This window comes from Asterias amurensis, chromosome 2 (assembly GCF_032118995.1).
Source record: "Asterias amurensis chromosome 2, ASM3211899v1".
Classification (NCBI taxonomy): Eukaryota; Metazoa; Echinodermata; class Asteroidea; order Forcipulatida; family Asteriidae; genus Asterias; species Asterias amurensis.
In genome coordinates this window covers 19,212,638-19,237,860 of record NC_092649.1, presented here as the reverse complement: position 1 = coordinate 19,237,860, position 25,223 = coordinate 19,212,638, and the positions used below count along the sequence as shown (strand labels likewise).

The 25,223-nt window shown below is 40.1% G+C and overlaps 1 protein-coding gene across 2 annotated transcripts in view; it reads left to right on the top strand.

The window, feature by feature from the left end:
• Window positions 1-25,223, top strand: part of LOC139952293 (stabilin-2-like) — a 90,231-nt gene that overhangs the window by 19,769 nt on the left and 45,239 nt on the right. For both annotated transcript variants that reach the window (XM_071951391.1, XM_071951382.1), the window contains exons 11-31: window positions 244-360; window positions 1,532-1,585; window positions 2,361-2,441; window positions 3,721-3,876; window positions 5,788-5,874; window positions 6,588-6,696; window positions 7,987-8,164; window positions 9,374-9,467; window positions 10,109-10,267; window positions 11,133-11,231; window positions 12,045-12,140; window positions 12,626-12,673; window positions 13,068-13,198; window positions 14,005-14,125; window positions 16,410-16,487; window positions 16,910-17,065; window positions 18,284-18,379; window positions 19,716-19,847; window positions 21,491-21,619; window positions 22,920-22,976; window positions 23,818-23,913. In XM_071951391.1, coding sequence (XP_071807492.1) covers window positions 244-360; window positions 1,532-1,585; window positions 2,361-2,441; window positions 3,721-3,876; window positions 5,788-5,874; window positions 6,588-6,696; window positions 7,987-8,164; window positions 9,374-9,467; window positions 10,109-10,267; window positions 11,133-11,231; window positions 12,045-12,140; window positions 12,626-12,673; window positions 13,068-13,198; window positions 14,005-14,125; window positions 16,410-16,487; window positions 16,910-17,065; window positions 18,284-18,379; window positions 19,716-19,847; window positions 21,491-21,619; window positions 22,920-22,976; window positions 23,818-23,913 — 2,274 coding nt within the window. The remainder of the gene's footprint in view (window positions 1-243; window positions 361-1,531; window positions 1,586-2,360; window positions 2,442-3,720; window positions 3,877-5,787; window positions 5,875-6,587; window positions 6,697-7,986; window positions 8,165-9,373; window positions 9,468-10,108; window positions 10,268-11,132; window positions 11,232-12,044; window positions 12,141-12,625; window positions 12,674-13,067; window positions 13,199-14,004; window positions 14,126-16,409; window positions 16,488-16,909; window positions 17,066-18,283; window positions 18,380-19,715; window positions 19,848-21,490; window positions 21,620-22,919; window positions 22,977-23,817; window positions 23,914-25,223) is intronic.

The window sequence follows — 25,223 nt, the reverse complement described above, 5'->3', positions numbered from 1 at the left end:
CACAAAGCGGTTCCGTATTGTTTAGCTTGGATTATGTGCTTTAACATGTTTAATGACCAAGTAGTCTATAACTGAAAAAGAGTTTGAAAAATAATGTCTAGTTCTTGAGATTGTTTCCACTTCCGGTTGACCCGGAAGTAGAGGTCAACACAAGTTCACGGTTTTTCTCAAGGTTCTACCGCAAACCCCACCTAATTATACTCCAACCATGCAACTTCTAATGTGTTTTTTGTTTGTTTTCAGAGTGTTGGCGTAAGCAATGTGATCTACCCTTATGGCTTTTATACGATTCTAGCTCCGATGAATAAGGCCTTTAACCAGCTTCCAGAGGGTTCCATCGACTACTTAATGTCTACTGAGGTAAACTATAATAATAATAATAATATTAATAATAGTAGATTCTTTATAAATGGCGCTCAAATCCTTCACTCATTCGGACTTATAATAACAGAAAACAAAAAATAAATTGAGTTGGAGGGGGGCACATAAAAAGCAAAGCATGTCGAGTATGGACCCCCCCCCCCCAACAAAAAAAAGCATTAAAGCAAACTAAAAAGTGGTGAGAGCAAGGAAAATGTAGCGGCAAAACAATTCAAATTAAAAGAAGAAACAAACACAAAACTGTGAAAATGTTTCCTGTTTCAAAAACAGTTCATGGCCGGGTCACACCAAACTACTTCTCAAAACGTCCGAACTCGTCCTTGCAGCTTTGCCTGGATGATGTGACTTTACTTAGTCTTCTCACCTGGTGTATCTCAACATATGCATTAAATAACAAACCTGTGAAACTTTGAGCTCAAGCAGTCGACGAAGTTGCGAGATAATACGGAAAGAAAAAAACACCTGTCACACGAAGTTGTGGGCTTTCAGATGCTTGATTTCGAGACCTCAAATTCTAAATCTGAGATCTCTAAATCAAATTACTTCTTTCTCGAAAACTACGTCACTTCAGAGGGAGCCGTTTCTCACAAAGTTTTATTATATCAACCTCTCCCCATTACTCGTTACCAAGTAAGGTTTTATGCTAATAATTATTTTAAGTAATTACCAATAGTGTCCAATGCCTTTAAATTATGGTAATAAGTTGGGTCTGGCTGTGAACAGGATAAACAAGCTACAAACAGACCCAATCTGTGTGCAACATACATTTAAATGACGCCCGACCGCACCACATCTATCACGACCCTAGCATGATCCAAGTACGCCAATTCCATTCCTAGTACGTCCTTCTTGTTTGAAATAGCTGCCACTTCGTCTAATTGCAGGAGTTTGCTGATCAGAAAAGTGTTGGGCAACATTTTCTGTCTAAGCTGCTCTTTCAAATCAGCCCTAGTAATAGAGTGTTAGTCTCGCGCATACTTAAACATTTGGACTTGTCTAAGCGCGTGAGTTTGTTTCCTTCATAAACTAAATCATCATTCATGGGACTGAGGCGGTCCCAAAAAGGTTCGAGTACGCGCAAGACTTGAGCGGTTTAGCAATTTTTTTCCCCTGTGAATTATCCAGTAAACTGGTTTGTTTTTACTTGCAGGGACGTCCTAAGCTTATCGCCCTTCTGAGGAACCATGTTGTTAATGATTTATCGGTAAGCGAAGTTAAATGACTTTATTACGATAATAATTAGTTTATTTCTTTATGTTGTTGTGTCTGTGCAACGGTAGTACGGCAGTATTGAATTTTTTATAATCTAGACAACTGGACTTAAGGCCCAGTCCCACTGCAGCGATAACCAGAACGACAACGATAACGACGCAAAGAGAACGCATTCTATTGGTTGAATGAGCGTGTGCGTATTCTGCGTGGAGCAATTCAACCAATAAAACGCGTTCTTATTGCGTCGTGATCGTTATTGTTCTCGTTATCGCTGCAGTGGGACCGGGCCTTTGCTATATTACTGAAGACGGTTTCACGTCCTATCTTGAACCATCATCAGGCCGACTGATCTTCTGGCGGCAAAAGGTTGATGACTTGTTTCTGGTCACTGAACCTGGCAGACGTCGAAGGATCTTCTTTATAGCTGCCCTCGCGAAGTTAAGCCCGGTCCATCTTTCCTGTGGATGCTTCGTGCGATGCGAATTTCATTGCTACACAAAGGGAAATGGAGTGTGTACAGATTGTTGCGTCACCGAAATTCGCTTCGCATTCGCAATCGCAGGAAGTATGAACCGGGCTTAATGGTGCAGACCCCCTCCTCTGATTAGCGCCTCAGCCAAAATATTTTAAGAGAAGCTTTCTACCATCATTATCTTTAAATGATGTAAGTTTTACGTTAATCTGTGTACATTTGTGTTTTGTAAAAAAAAAACCTAAACCCTTTAATTAGAAAGTCGCTCTTCATGAGTTTTGTTATCTGTGTGTAGTTTCTTATGCTAGACCTGATTACAAGAGGTGGTGTGACGTCACTGCATGGTTCAACGACCAACTTTCACATCAGGTCGAACGTAAGTACAAACACTTGAATGTTCTATTTATAATAAAACTGTTAATAGCGGTTAAGAGCACCGGATTCGAGCTCTGGTGTTTGATCAGCAGCGTGTGGGTTCGAGAGTCATGACACTTGCTACATAAAGTTATGGAGGTAGTGCTTTCTGCCAGGCTTTGAATCGATGATTCCCAAGCCTATATCCGTACAAACTGTTATGGTGGTAACCCTGTTTCAGCCTAGGAGTAGGTGACATTCGGCCCTGAAAAACAACTTGAAACCCACACCTTGAAGTGGCCTTCAGGCTAATTTAAAAAAAAAAGTGTATTAATAGTGGCTTCTTATATAGCGCTCCAATCCGTCACTCAGTGACGCTCATGGCGCTCCAACATACAGTATTTTTCCTGCAAGGTATTTGGGACAAAGCTTTTGAAGAGTTGGACCTTTCCTTTTGCATAGCACCATGTAACTGCTTACAGTATGCTGTGGCCCAATATGCTGCCAATCAAACCAGGAACTCCTGGGCGAACCCCTTCTCTTTTCGATAAGTGCACTAGGGCACTAAGTTAGGACGAGTAACTTGTCCTAACTTAGCATTAATCTTAAGGTCTGCATGCTACAGTGCAGGGTTGGGACTCGTCCCAAGTCCTAAGATTAGTCTCAAGTTAGGAAGAGTTTTGTGAAATCGACCGCAGGGTTCTTTTCCTTACATTACACAACACATGGGACCTTTACACTCCATCTGAAGGAGGCAGCAATAGTGATTAACTGATTGCTTAAGGACACAAGTGTCATGGCCGGGACTCGAACCCCCAATCTTCTGACCCGAAACAATGTAATGAGCATTGGGTACAATTTGTATCTTTCAATATATATCAGCATTATGTTGACAAAACATTATAATTTGGGGGCATGGTTGGCTTGTGCGTAAAGCGCTTGCCTCTCACCAAGGTGACCCTTGTGCGATACCCGGCCAGGGCCGTGATGGGAGTTGTGCGTTGGTTCTCTGCTGTGCCACGAGGGTTTTCCAGACCATCTGGTTTGCCTCCCTCGGGGCAAATCAAACACTTTCGATCTCTGGCTGTGCGCCATGGTCATGATGGGGTGATGAGGCTGACTGCCAAAGGCACCCTTACATGCCTACTTCTCGAACACGGTGTAGCCGCGTCCTTCCCAATTCAGCTCTTAGCTGCGAGTATGGATGATTAGCCTCCCAAATGATTACTATTATTTATTCTAAATAAGTATTTATTCTAAATATTGTTCATTATTATATTATTATTATTATCTTCCACCAGGGCTTGATCCAAATGGACGGTAAAGCAAATATGACATTTTCGGACATCGTTGCCTTGAACGGCTACATCCACAGCATTGACGGGCTGCTAGTTCCACCGGATATTGAACCTCTGATATCACATAGATGCGACAGTGTCAATTACGGGAATACAACGGTAAGAACACAAAAATTTGAACTTCAGCCTTGAGGTGACGAGAGTAATTTTATGGTTGTAAAAATAAACCATATTCATCCATGTTTTTCTTGACTTTTTTCAATAGTTCCCTCTATTGAACATCACATCAAACGAAAGCTAACAATCGCTCCAAACAACCGAAAGAGGGCGGTATATATGGGTGTTGTAATTTTTTAAGTTGTGACCGTTTTATCAAAGTCCAATTTGAACAAGTTTTGGTGGGCTCTAGCGACCACCTTGTGCACTATAGAGTTAAATTTGCAGAGCCTCTAATAGATGGGTTGCAATCTGCGTCATTGACCGCCATTTTTGATGTATTTTACACGTGAAAATTGCACGCGCTGCGCGTGACTCTGGTGCACTTTTCACGTGTAAAATACATCAAAGATGGCGGTCAATGATGCGTATTGCAACCCATCTATTCTCCCTGATTCTGCAGAAAGCTCCCTGAAAACAATCTTTCTGCTGGTCATATTTAAAAACAAAAAAAAAAAAAAAAAAAAAACCCTGATTGGGGAAATTTTGTTCCCTGTAAAGTAGCACATAGTTCTGAAAATCTTCCTGATTCATTCATTTTTTCATTCATTCAAACTTATATTTTTATTTGTATTTATCCTCGTGTACCCTATATTCACGCACTGAAGACTTGAGATAGAGTTTTAGTTTAATTAACAGAACCCAAAACAACTTTGAGCTTTATTTTTATTTGTCCGATGTCATAGCCCACCTTAGACATGTTAGAGGAGAATTTCAAGCCCGTAGAACGCCATCGAAGCACAACGGAGGTCGTCGTATGCAAACGACCCCAATTTGTCGGCATACGCTTTGCGTCACATAAATTCACGCACTTGTTTTGAAACGTCATTACGGGGACCCTTTCTATGCCGCCTTTTCTTCTAAGCACTCGAGTCCGTGCGGCAGGGAAACTAGAAGGCCAAAACTGCCAGCTATAACTATTTACCCCATCAATTGTTGGGTTTCTACCAGGCTAATTAGCTGAACCCTGATTTTACACCCGGCCCCACCTGTGGTGAAGCCATCAATTTACAAAACTATAGTTATACAACACTAAAATGCTGTTTTTTTCATAGTTAATTGTATTATAACAAATTATGAATAATAAATGAGCGTATTTTTTATCAATAAGGCTTCTGATGTTTTGGGGTGTTTTTTTTAACCCACGTGCAAATTACAATAAAATCGTAATTTCTGGAAATTTGCCTATAAGGCGCACGTCCACTTCAACCTTTCACAGTTTTTTGTATCCCCTCTGTTGTCATGTAAAAATCATGTGTTCTTGTAATTGAAGTAGTGAAGTATGGTAGACAACAAACGCAAAGAACTTTCAGGGTGTTTTAAGTGGTTTTTATCAACCATTTTAGCTAGGCATACTTTGTTTTTAGTCTTAAGGTAAGATTTTCTACTAAAATTATAGATTATCTAAAATATCAACCATAAAGGCTACGATTTGTCCCATCTTTGCAGGAGATTGAAGATTATGTTGTATACTTCCATGAAATCAAAAAGTCACAAAAAGTTACGCGGCAGGAAAGGTACCTGCGGGAATATTTGTAACGCGCAGATTTGGGGTATCGGAGGATATATTTATTTCATAATGTTCCAGATGAGGATGGGCTTAATTGCTAGTCCAGCCTGTTTGTGTGGTAGCTGCCCCTCAAACAGCTGCCCATGGCCAGTGACTGCATTTTTCACGGTTGCCCGGGCAAAAACTGTTATCGTTTTACATAACCGCATTACTTCAAAGTGAAATGTTTCTGGAAATGCTTTGTACTATCGAAAGCTGCTGTAGGGTTCTGACAAAAGATTTTAACTTGCCGTTAATTACATGTATCAGAGTGGTTACTGAATGTATATTGCCCACTTTAACAGGTAAAACAGTGCTGCCCTGGTTTCTATGGTGAGAACTGCCTTCCTTGCCCTGGAGGTTTCGCTATACCATGCGGAGGTCACGGACTGGTAGGTTATGCAATAATAGTAATAATAATAATAATATTAATAATAATAATAATGATGCAAAGACCGACTAGGTCAAGATCTCCTGGGACTTTTAACATAGCCGGTTGCAGCCACGTTAAATCTCTTTACAGATTATCAATTCCTTTTTGAGAGTGTGACATCATATGCAATGGGTCTATACACCCATGTGCGTTTACCAATGTTTGTACATGTACGTTGTTGATAATTCCTCATTATTGATAAGGGAATAACAGGGTAGCGACGGCTAGGTTTTCACGGCCATTTAAAACAGGCAGGGTCGTTGCCATGTGATAAAGGCCCGTGCCTTTTTTGGTTAAAAGGCGTAATAAAGTAAGAAACTCTGTAAAACTTATCAGTTTTTGACGTGTTTGAGCTCTGTTTGTACATGTACGACATCTGTGTGTTGCATTGTTATGACTGAGAAGACAGTTTCCGGTTCTGTTCGTGCGCGTATAGTCTTGGTGCAACACGTTCCCGTTTTCATTTCACACACAGCGCGACCAACCCACCGACAGCGCCCGCATCGCCTGTAACAAGAAATGTCTTGCACCAAGACTAGCGCGGAGTATCCAATCACAACCGGTTTTAAACACTGTTCATTATCAAAGGTTTAAACACCCCAACGTGACGCGCTCTCTACCAATAGGAAAAGTTAAACTGTCTGAGGTATTTATGAATGTATTTTTATGCAGTGTACAGATGGATGGTTGGGGAGTGGTACCTGCACATGTGATGAAGGCTTCCAGGGCACAGCTTGTGAATTGTGCGATGCTAACCTGTTTGGCGTTGGGTGTAACCAAAGTATGTAGCTTTTAATTCTCGACAAGTTCTAAAACCCCAACCCGTAAAGTAGAAGCTGGCAAAAATAAATCTAGAGTTGTTGGACTGGGGGGCTGTCCCATCCATGTTCTCCTGTAAAAATCCATAAATCCATTTTAAAGATCTACTTGGAACAAAAATGGCAAGTCGTGATCTTTAAAGGAACACGTTGCCTTGGATCGGTCGAGTTGGTCTTTGAAAAGCGTTTTTGACAGTTTATTATAAAATGCATATGGTTAGAAAGATGATGTAAAAGTAGAATACAATGATCTACACAAATATGCCACGAAATTGCGTGGTTTTCTTTTTACCTCGTCCAATAACACGGTCAGCCATTTATGGGGGTCAAAATTTTGACCCCCATAAATGGCCGACCGTGATAGTTCGCAACGTAAAAAGAAAACCGTGCAATTTTGAGAGATACTTGTGTGGATCATTATATTCTACTTTTAAAACATCTTTCTAACCATATACGTTTCATAACAAACGGTTTCAAACGCTTTTTATAGACCAACTCGTCCGATCCAAGGCAACGTGTTCCTTTAATGAATTTGATTTTAAAATGTTTTCAATCAATAATGACATTCAGTCATTTGAGTATAAATAGATTTTAATTGTGTAAAAAAAAGCAATCAGTTCGAATACCCTTATCCAGTGCTTTTCTGAAAAATTCGCGGAGAGTTCTGTTACAACATCACTTATGTTAAAGGCAGTGGACACTATTGGTAATTACTCAAAATAATTATTATCATAAAACCTTACTTGATTACTAGTAATGGGGAGAGGTTGATAGTATAGAACATTGTGAGAAACGGCTCCCTCTGAAGTAACATAGTTTTCGAGAAAGAAGTAATTTTCCACGAATTTGATTTCGAGACCTCAGATTTAGAATTTGAGGTCTTGAAATCAAGCATCTTAAAGCACACAACTTCGTGTGACAAGGGTGTTTTTTTTCTTTCATTACTATATCGCAACTTCGACGACCGTTGAGCTCAAATTTTCACAGCTTTGTTATTTTATGCATATATTGAGATATACCAACTGTGAAGAGTAGTCTTTGACAATAACCAATAGTGTCCACTGTTTTTAAGTCATAGTTGGGAGCTCCATTTTTGTATAGCGGCTTTGTTGCAGCGTTGAGGTATAACAAAGCAAACTCCCAGACATGACGTCAAGGTCTTGTCATGATATGGACCCATACAAATGCTTTGAATCGTCATCATCATCATCATCATCAACAATATTAACCAATGATAATGTTCTCTTTGACAGCATGTACTTGCATCAATGGGATATGTGACAGTGGACCAACGCGTACAGGGCAGTGTATAGGAGGATGCAACTATGGTTACACTGGACCCAACTGTAATAACCCCATAGGGGGCTGCGGTTTGGAGTTTCATGTATGTCATGAACATGCTGTTTGTGAGTCCTCTGGAAGTGAATTAAGGTACATGATAAAAAGGTTGCGATTTGTAGATTCAAGTTAATTCAGCATTAATTTCATACTCCTCTTCTCAAGATATGTCCACAAAATATTACAAAGATAAGCAAAATAATAAGCACAGAGGATGGAGGGAAATGTTAAAGCCATTATACACTTTTGGAACAGAAAAAAAAATAAAAGTTCACAGATTTACAAATAACAGGGCTTACAGAAGGTAATGGTGAAAGAGTTCTCTTGAAATATTATTCCATGAAATGCTTCACTTTTTGAGAAAACATTAAAACGATTATCGACTCTCGATAGCGAGATCTACGGATTTATTGTAAACACATGTCATGACACGGCGAATCGTGCGGAAACAAGGGTGGGTATCCCCCTTTATTTTCTCCCCACTCCGATGAACGATTGAGCCTAAATTTTCACAGGTTTATTATTTTATATATAAATTGTGATACACAAAGTGTGGGCCTTTGGAAAATACTGTATACTGAAAGTGTCCAATGGCTTTAAGCGCTTTGTGCATCACTGTGTGAGGGATATGAGTGAACTTCATAGTATTAATAAAAACTAGTTCTTATATAGTGCATTTCACAATAACGTCACAATAGCGCGCGCTTTACACTGGTGCCCTGGTCACTGGGCCAATAACATCCCTTAAAGGAACACAATGTCTTGGATCGGGCGAGTTGGTCTATGAAAAGCGATTGAAACTGTTTGTTATAAAATGCATGATTAGAAAGATGTTTTAAAAGTAGAATACAATGATCCACACAAATATGCCTCAAAATTGCGTGGTTTTTCTTTTACTTTGCGAACTATTACATTTTATGTAGTCAAAAACTTGACTCCACAAATTGGCGTGCTGTGTTAGTTCATGATGTATAAGGAAAACCATGAAATTTCGAGGCATATTTGTGTGGATTATTATATTCTACTTTTAAAACATCTTTCTAACCATATCGATTTCATAACAAACGGTTTCAAACGCTTTTCATAGACCAACTTGACTGATCCAAGGCAACGTGTCCCTTTAATCTTTCTCAGCTCCCTGGGGAGTATGCAGCCCTGAGCTACCTTAGCGCTCAAGTTGCTTTTTCAACCACAATACCAACCTCTACCCTCGCAGGTACCCATGTATACCCCTGGGGTATTCTATATAAAAAGCCACTATTATTACCATTGTTATTATTATTTTTTTCTTGATGTGTTTAGTTGTGTTTGCCAGGCGGGTTATCTTGGATCGGGTCTTCATTGTGAGCCAGTCAATCGTTGTATCTTACCAGAACGCGGAAACTGCCACCAAGAGGTAAGTATTAGGGGGGCTCTGTCTTGACTGGTCCCCAGTCCTTATCCCATAAGGACAGGTATTGGTTTTACAAATCCAGCGATATCACTGGATACAACAATTTTGTAATACAGTACATGTACGTCCATATGATGATGTTTTAAATGTAAATGGTATGTACAATTTGACTGCGAAATTAACATGAGATCGATGGTACACATCCATACCACATGACCGACAGGATCTCAAGGCCAATCTCTGGTGTAATTCACGAGCCTGAAAAGTGTGATGTCAGATGTTTAGGCTAGGCTCTGTCTTCCTCAACTTTGAACCATAGACAAGTTTAAACATTTCAATAGATGTGGCATGTTGTTGCTGAGGGGATAAGAGCACCAGATATAAGCTCTTGTGTTTTTGATCAGCAGAGTGTGGGTTCGAATTCCGGTCATGACACTTGTGTGTTGTGTAATGCTTTTGAAAGAACCCAGTGCACCTCGAAACGTCACGACCAAACCGGTTCTTTTCAGGGCCAACACTCCCTCAAATGAGAAAGATAACATGGTTGTACCCGCAAGTTTACTATTATTCTTATCCTTCAAATCATGCAAAGCTTAAACATCACTAAGCTCTGTTTTTTGGTTTATTTTCTATGTTTTATGAAGGCTGTTTGCTCCTACACTGGTCCGGGATTGAGTACCTGTACATGTAACGATGGATGGTCAGGAGATGGCTATGTATGTACTGCAATAGATCCCTGCCAATCTGCAGACAGGGGAGGATGTGGAGATGGAGCTATATGTGCCTACATCAGGCCTGGCAAGGTAAGACTAGTAACTTGATATTTAACTGTTTAGATACCAAATATGTTTATATGCAAGTCGCCAGACACAGAAACCCTGGAGCCCACTTCATGGTGTGGGCTACAATTTATTTTTCCCAGGGGTCATTGGCACCTTCTGCCTACTCCTAGGGCTGAAACAGGGTTATCCCCCTCACATTCCATATGGATGTAAGTATGGGTGTCATCAATCAGAAGCCTGGCTGGTAGAAAGCACTAGCTCCCCAACTTTACAAATAACATCCACAAGCACCTTGTATCCAAATGCCCAGAGCAACCACAAATGGTTGCAATATTTGACACAATTTTGCTGAACCAAGAGGGTAAAAGAAAAGGTATGGGACCGAATTTACATTTTCCAAAGTTTTGATCGATTTGAATTGCACCTTAAAGGCACTGGACACTATTGGTAAGTGTCAAAGACCAGTATTCTCACTCGGTGTATCTCAACATATGCATAAAATAACAAACATGTGAAAATATTGGCTGGTTGTCGAAGTTGCTAGAGAATAATAGAAGAAAAAAACACCCTTATCGCACTAATCGTGTGCTTTCAGATGCCTTGAATTTTGGAACTCAACTGAGGTTTCTTATTCAGTTCAAATATTTTAGCGAGAAATTACTACTTTCTCAAAAACTATGTTACTTCAGAGGGCCCCGTTCCTCACAATGTTTTATATTATCACCAGCTCTCCATTGCTCATTACCGATTAAGTTTTTAAGCTAAATATTATTTTTAGAAGTTACTAATAGTGTGCAGTGCCTTTAAACAGCACCCTGACGTTTATTTCTTGTAAGTTCAAAACCCCAGAATTGTTATTGTTACCTTGTTTCTTTTTAATTTTCAGAATCAATGCTACTGTAACCTTGGTTACTATGGTAACGGGACATATTGTGAACCCATCAACCCGTGTCTACTGATGACGAACGGTGGATGCCATGCTCAGGTAAACAATAACAACAACAACAACAACAACAACAACAAAAACAACAATAGAAACAAAAGCCCGACTTCATAGAGCTGCTCAAGCACGAAAATTATCTAAGCGCAACAAAATTATGCTCAGCACAATAACGTAATTAGCCAAATACCGTTACACATACATGTACACTGTACACCATTTGTGACAGGTATCTTGCTTTATTTTCGCTCAGCAGGAAAGATGTTAAGAAATATTATCTGCTTAAAGACACTAGACACTATTTGTAAGTGTCAAAGACCAGTCTTTACACTTGATGTGTCTCAACATATGCATAAAATAACAAACCTGTGAAAACTTGAGCTCAATTCGTCGTTGAAATTGCGAAAGAATAATGGAAGAAAAATGCCCTGGTCACACAAAGTTGTGTGCTTTCAGATGCCTTGAGTTCGAGAGCTGAGGTCTATAATTCAATTCAAATATTTTAGTGAGAAATTCTTTAGAGGGAGCCGTTTCTCATATTGTTTTATACTATCAACAGCTCTCCATTGCTCCTTATCAAGTAAGTTTTGATGCTGACAATTATTTTGAGTGATTACCAGTAGTGTCCCCTGCCTCAAACTCTTTGTGAAATCCACCCCAGCAGCCGATTTTACAAAACTTTACGCAATCGCATAAGCCCACTTGCGCAACGTTTTTGGTGCAAGTTGCGGCATAAAGGTTGCGCAAGTGGACATCTGCAGTTGCGTAAAGTTGAGTGAAATCGGTTGCTGGTCTGTAGTAGCGTCGCAATTAGTGTTATTTATACAACTATTTTTGTTCTTCTTTGTATCTCTTTAGGCCGATTGTGTTCAAACAGGGCCAGGTACCAGTGATTGTCAGTGTAGAGATGGATATGGCGGTGATGGTTTCCGCTGTTATCAAAGCTTACTCATGGTACGTCTTACATTTCAAACTATATTAAACAGGTACATGTACTTGAGCAAATTGTTTTTTTTTCAACGGCAATGCTATTTAAACTTGTTTATAACGTGTTTGTTTACCATTTAAAATGTAATATTGGTATTTTATAGATGTTAAATTTGCATTGGGGATAAAGAATATTAATTTTGGTTTTTACCCATACACCGATGTGTGTTAGCACTGTATACTCAGTACTTTCCCGAGTCCCGTGAAAAAATATCACAGGCATGTTACTCGGGTGGGATTCGAACCCACGATATTGGTATTTGTACACTTCTCATCAAAAAAAGGAGGCACCAACCACAAGGTTTTGAAAAACTAGAAACACTTCTGCCGTTGATGGCATGCAATGAAATGACAATCCTTTGACGTCATGTGTGGGAGTTTGCTCTGTTATACTTCCATGCTGCATATGATGTCAGACTGTATTAACTATTTTTTGCTTCTTTTTTTTGCAGGAAATTTCCAAAATGCAGCAGTTGGGAAGTTTCTATGACCTGATAATGGTAATAATAATAGTATGAAAAAATAATAAATAATAATAATAAAAATTGATAATTAATAATGATGATACTAAAATGGCGCTTTTTATAAATCTTTGTTTATGACCAGTACAAAGTGTTGAAACATGGGCGTGACACGCAAGCTGATGTTGTCGTGAATTGTCATGACGACACAATTGGTTCACCAAACAGATGGTTGCGACATGATTTTGAAGTAGTCGCGACCGTTTATGTAGTTGTCGTGGAGGCACGATTAATCGAGTTGTTGAAAAACAATAGTCGCGACTCGACTAAGCTATCGTTAGTTGCGAATACAAAACTAGTCACTACAGTTGCCCAGGCCTACCCTACACTCACTGTTTGGACTCCGTCTAATTCAAACCTTTTTTCGTTCAAGATTGGCGAGATGGACAGGTATCTTGCAACATATCAGTCTTTGACCGTCTTCGCTCCGACTGACGAAGCCACAAACCAGTTTGTGGGATCCAGTGATATCGTCACACCGCGTCGAGCAACTGAGATTGTCAAGTAAGAATCTTTCTGTTTTTAATAATACTAGGTTCTTATCGTCGTCTAGCCTGCTTCACTCCACTGCAGGAGGAAGGCTTCTTCACCAAATCTCCATTTCACTCTATCCTGCGCTGTCTGTTGCCAAGCAATTCCTCTTGGAGTTCAGTTGGTTGTTTTGCATGCCCACCTGTTGTCGTGCCTCCTTGCTAGGTGGCCTGCCCATCTCCACTTCTTTGATTTGATTGTCTTAATAATATCCTGCACTCTCGATTTCTTTCTTAGGTCCTCATTTGTCACCCTGTCCTTCTTTGTTACTCCTATCATAATCCATTCCATAGCCCTATCTGTAACCACTAGTTTTTTCTTAAGTCATTTGGAAAATGAAGTGCTTTATCACATATTTTGGCCTGCAAGGTATGTGGAGGTACATTTTTGAAGTATGAGACCCATTCATTTAAAGCACCATGTAATATTTAACAAGGTGCTGTGGCGCAATATGTTGCCGATCAAACCAGGAACACCAGGGTGAGCCCCTTTTCTGTATGATAAGTGCACTAGGTACTTTCATGTGAATAACATAACACTCTGGACCATTGGCTTTATGTCCCATCTGAAGGAAAAAGCATCATGGTTAAGTTTCTTGCTCAAGGACACATGTGTCATAACCCTGAATCACACCTACACTCTGCTGTATGGCCAGTCCAGGCAAGTTGGATCTTGTGATCAACTCTGGTGGGTTACCACGAGCTGACCCTCTCCTCCACAGCTCTTCCACCATGCAAAGTTTTCAAATCCTCAATGTCTTTATTTCCTATCTTCTATAGAATGCACATTGTGAATGGCACTTTCAGCGAGCGTGCTTTGTACAGGCTGGCTTTCGATGTAGATCAGAATATTCCAACTCTGTTTCCAGACTTTGATATCACCGTCCACGACTGCAACCAGGTGAGTTGGTTTTTGTGATAAACTATGTAGAGCTTTTTGTATTTGGCTTTAGTAAATAGTAGTAATAATGGAAAATGTTAAAGGCAGTGGACACTATTGGTAATTTCAGGTAGGGAGTTCCAAAGCCTCGGTGCTGTGCTTGGAAATCTTCTCTCCCCCATCGATGAGTTGCCGTTTTTCCTGAAGAATAATAATAATAACAAACGAGACTTATAAAGCGCATTTTACAAAATTCAATGCTCTGGAAGAGTGCTACGGAAAAGACGATTATGAGAATAGATGTGTTTTTAATTTACTCTTGAATGTCTGGAGTGTGTTGGTATTCCGAATATGACTTGGTAGGGCGTTCTAGCACCGGGGACCAGCGACTGAAAAGGACCGGTCCCCTGCCATTTTATGTGTGCGAGGGATTGTTAGATTCTGGCCAGAGCGGAGCCCACTCCGGCCAGGTTTGTTGAAATTTAGCGACTCTGTAAGGTATTGTGGAAGTACGTTAGGGGTGTATTTTTGCACAAGATCACTTAAATATGCTGGGGCATCACATTGTAAGATCTTGAAAATAATGAGGCACATTTTATATTTTAAAACCCTTTGTTGAATGGGGAACCAGTGCAAGAAATCTCCTAGCACTGGTGAGATGTGGTCTGTTTTCTTGCTGTAATATTCTGTAGTCGTTGAAGCGGGGAGAGTTGTATGTTGTTAAAGCACGCTGCATGCATCTATCTTGGATGTGATGAAATCATGGACAATAGTTTTGTCAGCTTCCATTGTGAGGTGATCCCATATTCTGCCATAGACATTACATAGACTGCCAAAACTTTGCTCCTCGATACCTAACTGATCTGGACCCAATTTCATGGCTCTGCTTACCATAAGCACAGAATCGGCGCTAATGGAAGCAGGGAATTATGTGCTTTCGGCAAGCGTATTTCACGGGTTAGCGGCGAATTTTGGTTTCTGTGCGTGTGTACTCCGCGTTACTAGGGATTCTACGCTTACAAGGCTAGCGCAGAAATTCGGCGCTTGCACGTACGCAGGGAATCTTGATCGTTAGCGCAGAATTCGGGGGTAAGCATAGCCATGAAATTGCCATATGCTCCTGCCCGATCACTAAGTTGTCTTCTGGTACATCTCTCCTTAGGCTCCAAACAGTCAAACTTAATAATCACAACTGACCTATGCATGAAAAATCAAATCAACAAAATTTGCCGTTCCTCGTCACTAGCCCTTCATAAAATCGGAAGGATTCTGAAATATCTTGACCAACAGACCACTGAAAGGCTTGTCCACGCTTTCATCTCATGCCGTCTGGATTTCTGCAACAGCCTCCTCCATTGTCTTCCAATCACACAAATCTCAAAACTCCAACGTATTCAAAATTCTACTGCTAGACTGGTTACCCGCTCATCACCTTAACAACATATCACCCCGGTACTTCGCTCACTTCATTGGTTACCCATCTCCAAGCGCATAGAATTCAAACTTCTCCTAATGACACACAGATCTCTCCACCAATCCGCACCTCATTATCTTCAAGAACTCCTCCATCCATATGTACCTCATCGTACCCTCCGTTCCAGCTCTATCTCTCACCTAGTCCCATACATCACTCGCACTAGGCCATTCGTCGTTCTCATATTCTTCCACGTCACTCTGGAACAACTTGCCGCACAACATCAGAACTGCTCCAAACAACAACATTTTCAAACATCTGCTGAAAACTTACCTGTTTAATTTTTGTAAAGCGCTTCTGGACCGTTGTGTGAAGCGCTATATAAGTGCCGTTCAGTTTTATTATTACTATTAAATCAGTCGTAGAAATAGAGGGGGGCACCACAGCTATGGAACAGTCTTCCTGCAGACCTAGGAAATTTGAACTCCATAGCTGTTTTCAAATCATAAGTTGGTCTTTGAAAAGCGTTTGTAACCGTTTGTTATAATATGCATATGAGTAGAAAGATGTTATGGGATTCAAATTTTTAACTCCCATAAATGGCCGACTATGTTAGTTTGCAAAGTAAAAGGAAAACCACGCGGCAAATTTGTGTGGATCATTGTATTCTACTTCTAAAACATCTTTCTAACCTTATGCATTTTATAACAAATGGTTACAAATGCTTTTTATAGACCAACCCGACCGATCCAAGGCAACGTGTTCCTTTAAAACTTGAATTTTTAAAGCTGAATATAACTAGCCTTTTTAAATTGTTTGTGTACATTGATTCATGCATTTTTGTCGTTATTTCTGCAAAATCTCCTTTATGGATGTTATTTTTATCCGCAGCATCTTTGTGTGAATGGCATTCCTGTCAGCACATCGGACATTCCTTCCACAAACGGATTAATCCATATCGTTAATGAGGTAAAAAATTAGTTTTGTTTCTTTTAATTAATTAAAATTTGTTATCCCCAATTCCAATTTAACATCTGTTAATGGGTCTGGGTAATTTTTTGTATGACGCAAAACACAATGTCCACAGATTTACATAAAATTTACACTGTTTGAATATAATGATCGTAGAAAGCTTACCTTAAAATATTACTTGCTGAGGTGCTGTTTTATTTGAGAAATGAGTAAAACAATGTCCCGAAAATAATTTTTGCTTTTTAGCAAACAAATTCATCAAGCGGTATTTTCTGCTGAACAGCTTCATAAAATTGGGCTCTATATCAATTTATGATAGTTTTGACTTCAAAATTTTAACATGATGACATCACGACAAGATGGCTATTGACCCTTGTGTTTGACCTTTGACATGATATCCCATGATGCCTCCCATTCAGGTTTTGGCTCCTTTACTCCACGGAGACGAGGCAGGTTATGTCCCAGAAGGATTGGTCCCATCCGGAGCGGCTTCCGTCACCGAAACTCCTCCGTTCTCCTTCAGTCAACTCGTCAATCAAACTCAGCCGAACTCTGCCGTCTTGGACCTCTTACAGGTAAGCATCAACTTCTTAAAGTAATAATAATACTAATAATAATAATAATAGTGGCTTCTTAAATAGCGCCCATATTAGTCAGTTATAATGCTCAAGGCGCTTTAAAGACACTGGACACTATTGGTTATTACTCAAAATAATTGGTAGCATAAAAACTTACTTGGTATGAGCAATGGAGAGCTGTTGATAGTATAAAAATATTGTGAGAAACGGCTCCCTCTGAAGTAACATAGTTTTTGAGAAAGAAGTAATTTCTCACTCAAATATTTAGATTGAATTCGAAACCTCAGCTGAGGTCTCAAATTCAAGGCATCTGCAACCTCACAATTTGTGCGACAAGGGTGTTTTTTCTTCTATTATTCGAAGACCATCTGAGTTCAAATTGTCACAGGTTTGTTATTTTATGCATTTGTTGAGATACACCAAGTGAGAAGACTGGTCTTTGATAATTACCAAAAGTGTCAAGTGCCTTCGACAGACAGTATTTTCCTGCAAGGTATGTGGGACCAAGTTTAAATTGAGAGACCTTCTCAGCCTTATTTGTTGAGCAAGTATTAGCAGGATACCAGTCATAAACGGTGCGTTTGACATGGTATTTTGACTAATAATAATAATAATAATAATAATAATAATAATAATAATAACATGCATTTACATAGCCCTTAATACCAGGTTTCTAAGCGCTGAACAAGAAGTGTATGATTACAAAAAATGACAATTAAAAGTGGGATGAAATAGCAGACACTGAACAGCTTAGATGGATTTTAAATAAGTGTGTTTTAGAGCAGTTTTAAATGAGTCCAGTGTAGTGGAGGCAGGGATGTGAACGGGAAGATTGACTGGTAACTTTATGCTGGTAATAGCAAAACTGTTTTGAACTAAGATAATTTGACTAAAGAGGAACACATCTTCTTCGTCTTATCTAAGACTACAACATCCGAAGGCTTATTTTTTCTAACATGATCAGTCTGAATGTTAAAGTCCGAGAGGTGTAACTTTCACCAAAACTTTTTCTGCTGATAATATTTTGCAGTCACTTGGACACCCCATTTCCACACAGATTCCAGTGAATCACTTTGGCCAGAGTGTCATGTCTTCCTTTGTACTCGTCTTGGCCATGTTACTACATCGCTGACAATATGAAATACAGTCTCCGCCTTAGTACACACTATTATTATTATTATTATTATTAAAATCTCCCGTTTCCTTCTTTCGCAGCAAAACGGTCTTCTAGATGACATCAACAGAGCGCCCTCTTACACAGTTTTCCTTCCATCAAATGATGCAGTTACGTCATTCAATGCCTCCAAAGTAGTAAGTTCAAATTCTTGAAATTTCGAGCAGTTCTCATTTGTCTTCGTGCAAAGATATTTAACGGCAGTGGACACTTTTGGTAATTGTCAAAGACCAGTCTTCTCACTTGGTGTATCTCAACATACGCATAAAATAACAAACCTTTGAAAATTTTAGCTCGATTGGTCGTCGGAGTTGCAAGATAACTATGAAAGAAAAATCACCCTTGTCACAATTGTCTGACCCTTGTCAGACCTCAAATTCTAAACTTCAGGTCTTGAAATCAAACTGGTGGAAAGATACTCCTTTCTCGAAAACTACATCAGAGGGAGCCGTTTCTCACAATGTTTTATGCTATCAACCTCTCCCCATTACTTGTAATCAAGAAAGGTTTTATTATGATAATTATTTTGAGTAATTACCAATAGTGTCCACTGCCTTTAAAAAGATCTTGGAAACCTGTAGAACCTGAAGGGTGTCCTGGGCGAGTGGTTTAGAGCATCGGATTCAAGTTCTGGAGGCTAGTCATCGGAGTGTGGGTTCGAGTCCCGGTCATCGATTTGATTGACTTTTGTTTCATATAGAGCTTTATCACAGCCCGAAGGGCATACCAAACTTATTCTGACAATATTAGCTCTGGTCACTGGGCCATATTTCATTCCTTGAACCATCTCAGCTCCCTAAGGAGTATACAGCCCATGCTGCGAGGGACTGCTCTCCAAGCTAATCATTCACATAAACCATCTCTGCCCTCACAGGTACCCATTTTACCCCCCCCCCCCCCCCCCCCGAATGGAGAGAAGCTTATGGTTAAGTGTCTTGCTCAAGGAAACAAGTGTCCCGACTGGGATTCGAATCCACATCCCGATGACTTAACCACCAGAACTTGAGTCCGTGCTCTTATCCGCTCGGCCACGACACCCCACATCATGGTACTTGTGTCTTGGAAAAAATATGTTTACGAATAACTGGAAACCTGTGGAGTGGCAGAGCGGGTTGGAGCACGCTTCAAGCTCAAGTTCTTGTGGTTAAGTCATCAAGAGTTTGGGTTTGATTCCTGGTCATGACACTTGTGTCCTTGGGCAAGATACCTTACTATAATTGCTTCTTTTAAATGGGTACCTGCTAGGGTAGAGGTTGATATTGTCTTTAAAAAAGCCACGGAGAAAGATTAATGGAATGTTATGCGAAAATTTGCTGTGAAAACAGCCATGTGTCGTCGAAATGTGCTTTGCATTCATAGGAAGTATGAACAAGCTTCAGTCTATCATGAAGTGGTTAAAATGAAACTTTATTTTGCATGAGAGTAATATTTTAATTTTTTTAACATTTTGAGCATTGTGTCATTTCTTTACAGACGAGAGATATTCTTCGATACCACGTTGTTCTTGGCCAAACCTTGACTAGTGCCGATATCTACAACGGAATGCACATCGACAGCGGTCTCGGCCACAACTACCAACTACGCTTCCGGAAAAACTCTACCAATGTAAATAAACATACAGTTGACGATTTCTAACAGATTTGCTATTGACCACTTGCACGCTCATCACACACGGCAACTGTGCCACACTCGCCATTTTGGTTGGCAATTAGGTTTACGTGTTAACGCCGCGTCGCCTGAAATGCGCACTTCACTGAATAACGCACAGTTACCATTGCCCACCAGTATGGCGGTTCCAAGATTATTCTGATGATGATGTCAAGTACACAGGCAGCATGCAGCAGTTGCTACTTGAATGTATATGGTGGATGAAGTGTTGTTTAAGGAACTGTTTTGTTTGCAAGAAAACAATTCTGTAATGTTCTTTTGATATAATAATAATACTAATAATATCGAAGTCTTATATAGTGCAAGTATCTGCCAAACAAGGTACTCAAGGCTCTGAGTATATACAAACTCTCAGAAAGATAGGTTAGTGCAGTGATGAATTCTGAGACCCAATTATTTAGAACCTTATAAGGGTTTCCAACGTGCTACCGCACATACAGCAGCCACAGCCAGGAACACCGAGCAGACCCCCTTCTCTTTTCGCTAATGCAGGCGTCAATTTGAAGCGTGGACTGACCCTCCTCAGAGGTCGCAAAATATCGACGCCGTTTCGATGCCGAAGCCTGAGGTCAATAATTTGTTGTTATAGTGAAGCCGTAACGTTCTTTTTTAATAATTTGGTGAAGTGTTACCTATAAGTTTATGAAAAGGGTGAAGCGTTGACAAGCCTTATCTGTGTTTGGTGATGTGACATCAAACCCACGACATCGGTCGCGCCGAAAGTATGTCGAAGTCGTGGCGTTTCAAACAATTGTAACTGTGATGCAATCTTTGAAGATGGCCTGTTTTGAAATTCGCGCAAGCCAACTTGGAATTTGCGTGCGCGCAATTTTCCCACACAAATACACACATTCTAACATCGCGCGCTGCAGCACCTTGCAAACTGCATCCTGTGGTGCGTTCCACTTGCGCAAACGTTGCCAAGTTTGTAGTCGGTCGCGCGATGGTCGCGAATTAACCAAATGTGTTGGTTTTGTTAAAAACAAAACAAATAATTATGAGAGGTATTTTATTTAATTGAAAGTTCGCAGAAAATGCGATTTTTTTTTAAAACATCTGTTTTTAAGATTTAGTGTTTTACTAACATTCAGCCGACCATGCCAACCAAGGCGGTTTGTTTATCAACAAAAGAAAGGTCTATACAAATGGCCAATATGGTGAAACAGTCGTGGTGAAGCGTCAGACCTGGCGAAAACTGAAAAAGTGAAGCTTCACCTATGGAAATAATTCAAAGGGTGAAGCTTGGACTAACACATTTGCTGATAGAGTGAAGTGGTGGTGAAATCCTGACCCTACACATAATTGGCTTAGGTCAAGAAAGGTGATGACGTGAGGAGGGTCGGTCCACGCTTCAAATTGACGCCTGCATAAGTGCACTGGGTTCTTTTACATGCGATATGGGACCAATGGCTTTACGTCCCATCCAAAGAGCGAAGCAATGGTTGTGTGTCTTGCTTAAGGACACAAGGGTCACGGCTGGGGATTCAAAGACCAACCCACACTCTCTCCTGATCAGAAACACCAGAGTTTATATATATATTATAAAGCTTTCATGCTTTCTTCTTTTGTCTTTCCTGCAGTTATTTGTGAACAATGTAATGGTCGAGTCTCCAGATCTCCTAACGGATAGAGGTGTGGTCCATGTTATCTCCGAGGTTATGATACCTCTGCAGAATCACTGTGATGTTGAAAATACACGTACTACACTGGTAAAAACAAAAATCATCAAGATACAGCTTATCTTTGTTTTTTTAAATAAATTTGTATGCAATTGCTAGACACACAAAGCCTGAAGGCCACTTCAAGGTGAGGGCTACAATATATTTTTGCCAGGAGCCGTTGCCACCTACTCCTGGGGCTGAAACAGGGTTGCCCCCTTTACAATCCATATGTATGTAGGCTTGGGTATCATCCGTCTGAAACCTGGCTGGTAGAGCAGAAAGCACCACCTCCCCAACTTTCGAAGCAATCATGGTTAAGCATCTTGCTTAAGGACAAAAGTGTCACGACCAGGACTCGAACCCACACTCTGCTGATCAAACACTAGAGCTTGAATCCGGGGCTCTTAAAGGCAGTGGACACTATTGGTAATTACTCAAAATAATTATTAGCATAAAACCTTTCTTGGTGACTAGTAATGGGGAGAGGTTGATGTTAAAAAACATTGCGAGAAACGGCTCCCTCTGAAGTGCCATAGTTTCCAAGAATTTGATTTCGAGACCTCAGATTTAGAACTTGAGGTCTCGAAATCGACCATCTAAATGCACACAACTTCGTGTGACAAGGGTGTTTTTTTCTTTCGTTATTATCTTGCAACTTCGATGACGGATTGAGCTCAAATTTTCACAGGTTTGTTGTTTCATGCATGATGTTGAGATAAACCAACTGTGAAGGCTAGTCTTCGACAATTACCAATAGTGTCCACTGCCTTTTAACACTAGGCCACGACACGCCACAATATTTTTTTTATCGAGATCAATAGTCAATGGATGTTAAAGTAACGATCGCGGAGGTCAATGGGTCATCTGTTGTGAGTTATGCCGAATGTGATATTTTTTGTTCTTCTGTCCACACGCAGTGTTAAAATATAAACCCAAAGCAGTCTAAAGATAAACCCCATGGCTCGACGGTCTAAAGCCCGGTTCATGTACTTCCTGCATATGCAATGCGAATTTGGTGTGAGTTTGATGACACAACTTTGTTTTCGCTGCGATATTCGCATGAGAGTTGAGCCCAACTCAACACTTGCGAATTATTTGTTGCAAATTTGTGACGTCCACATTCGCTTTGCATTCGCAGGAAGTATGTTACGGGTTAAACCTGATTCGGTCTAACTTTAGAACCGTTCAGACACACATAGTTAAACTCGATCGGGTTGAACCATGAGTTAAATCGTGTAAATGACCTCTCTATCTAAACGGCGTCATGACTAACTTTTCTGGGATGTTACATTTCAAAATGAGTACTGTGTCTAAGCAACTTCATATTACTTTGATCTTGTCAAAACAGACTGAGTGTGGAAGCTGTGATAGCCCTCCCGAGTGCCCACCAGATACTGCTGAAAGGGTAACAAACACTTAAATCTTAGCCTTTTTCCTTTGTTTATCATTATCAGTATTATTATTAATATCATTGTTGCTATAATCACAATAATGTTGAAGTCTTTTTCAGCGCAGGTATCTATTAACAAGGTACTCAAGGCGCTTAGTATATACATTTGTACAGAAAGATTATTGAATTTTGAGACCCAATTATGTAGCACCTAATAATAGTTACTCAAGGTGCCACTGCACATACAGCAGCCACAACCAGGGACACTGGTGCGAACTCCTTCTCTTTTTGAAAATTGCACTGGGTTCTTGTACGTGCATAATACAACACATGGGATCAACGGCTTTTCGTCCCATCCAAAGGACAAAGCAATTTTTAAGTGTCTTGCTGAAAGGAACATGTTGCCTTGGATCGGACGAGTTGGTCCATGAAAAGCGTTTGAAACCGTTTGTTACGAAATGCATATGGTTAGACAGATGTTTTAAAAGTAGAATATAATGATCCACACAAGTATCACTCAAAATTGCATGGTTTTCATTTTACCTCGCGAACAAACATGGTCAGCCATTTATGGGAGTCAAACTTTTGACTCCCATAAATGGCCGGCCGTGTTTGGCGACGAAGTAAAACGAAAACCACGCAATTTCGATGCATATTTGTGTAGATCATTGTATTCTATTTTTACAACATCTTTCTAACCATAACGATTTTATAACAAACGGTTTTAAAAGACCAACTCGACCGATCCAAGGCAACGTGTTCCTTTAAGGACACAAGTGTCATCGCAAACCAAATATATATAAAGATTGCTGAAGAATTTCATTTGAGTACGTTATTTACGGACTTTGTATTTCAGATTGTTCCAAGCCAGAGCAATTGCATCTATACAAAACAATCGTTTCATTTACAACACATTCCTGGTTGTAGAGTAACATGCCGTGGAGTTTCCTACGTGAGTATTGAAGCCATAGATCTAGAATATAATACCTAGATCAACTGCGCGTACTTATGCTGGTTCAGCCTGGAGGATCACGCGTTTAAGGCGACGCGCATATTTTTATGCGAGCGCACAGATTTGGCCAATGAACGACATTTTTTTTACCTCTAGGTGAGTATGAAGGCGCCCTACTGGTATGACATCACCCAATTGACATTGTCTATTCAGTGCGTCGCCCATATGCGCGTGACATTTTACCACATCCACGGCGAAAACAAATCTTTTTCTACACAGGCAGTGGGGCATACGTACGCAATCCCGGCCAAAATGCTTGGGCCACCCATTCCTAACGTTAAATAAAACCTTCCCTGTCCACCTCCCACTGTCAAAAAACATTGTCTCTCCCGCCCCCCCCCCCCATCCCCCTGCTCAATGTTGACTGTAAGAACCGACAATTGGAACCAACATTGAAAGGGGGAAGGGGGCCCAACGAGACATAGCCGGGATTGTTGGTGTTATTTTCTACACATGTATGATTGAAGTATAAAAATTCAGTTCAAAAGACCCTTTGCAAAACGTGCAGCACACTTGAACGCTCCTCTGCTGTCCGCCATTTTGTGTGTCAAAAACGCCCTCAAAAAGATGGTACACATGCTTGCGTGGTGTTTAAATCTGCAATCACTCTGCATGTGTACCAATTACTTCTCAATGCACATTCATTCTAACTATAGTTCATGACTGTAGAAGCATGAGTGTTTTCAATGATGGCTCGCTTTGTGCTGTATTGTTAGTACACCTACCTGACATGTGTTCGTATGTCCTTCTTGTCCCTTGTCTTTGTCTTTGTGAGTTTTATATGCAGTGTTAAGTCTGTCCATTGGTTAAGGTACACCCAATTCCAAGTTTTGCTTTTCTAATTTGTTAATATTATTGGCTACTGTTTATAACTGTCACTGTAGATAGTATGAAACACCAATTATGTATTCATAAGTACCATAGAATGTTTTGCTATTTATATTAGTGGTGAGCGCGTCACATGGGGTGTTTAAACATTTGATAAAGGCACAGCTAAAAAGCTGTTTATAACCGGTTGTTTTCAGATAGCATTTGTGCAGGTTAGCCCATTGGTGTGAGGATGCATTACTATTCGCACAAATGCTATCGGAAAACAGCCTTTTAACTGAAATGGCATTTATTAATAGGAATAAATGAGTAGTGACTCCTTCTTAAAGCCATTATACACTTTCGGAACAGAAAAAAAGAAAAAAGTTCACAGATTTACAAATAACTCACAGGGTTTACAGAAGTTAATAGTGAAAGACTTC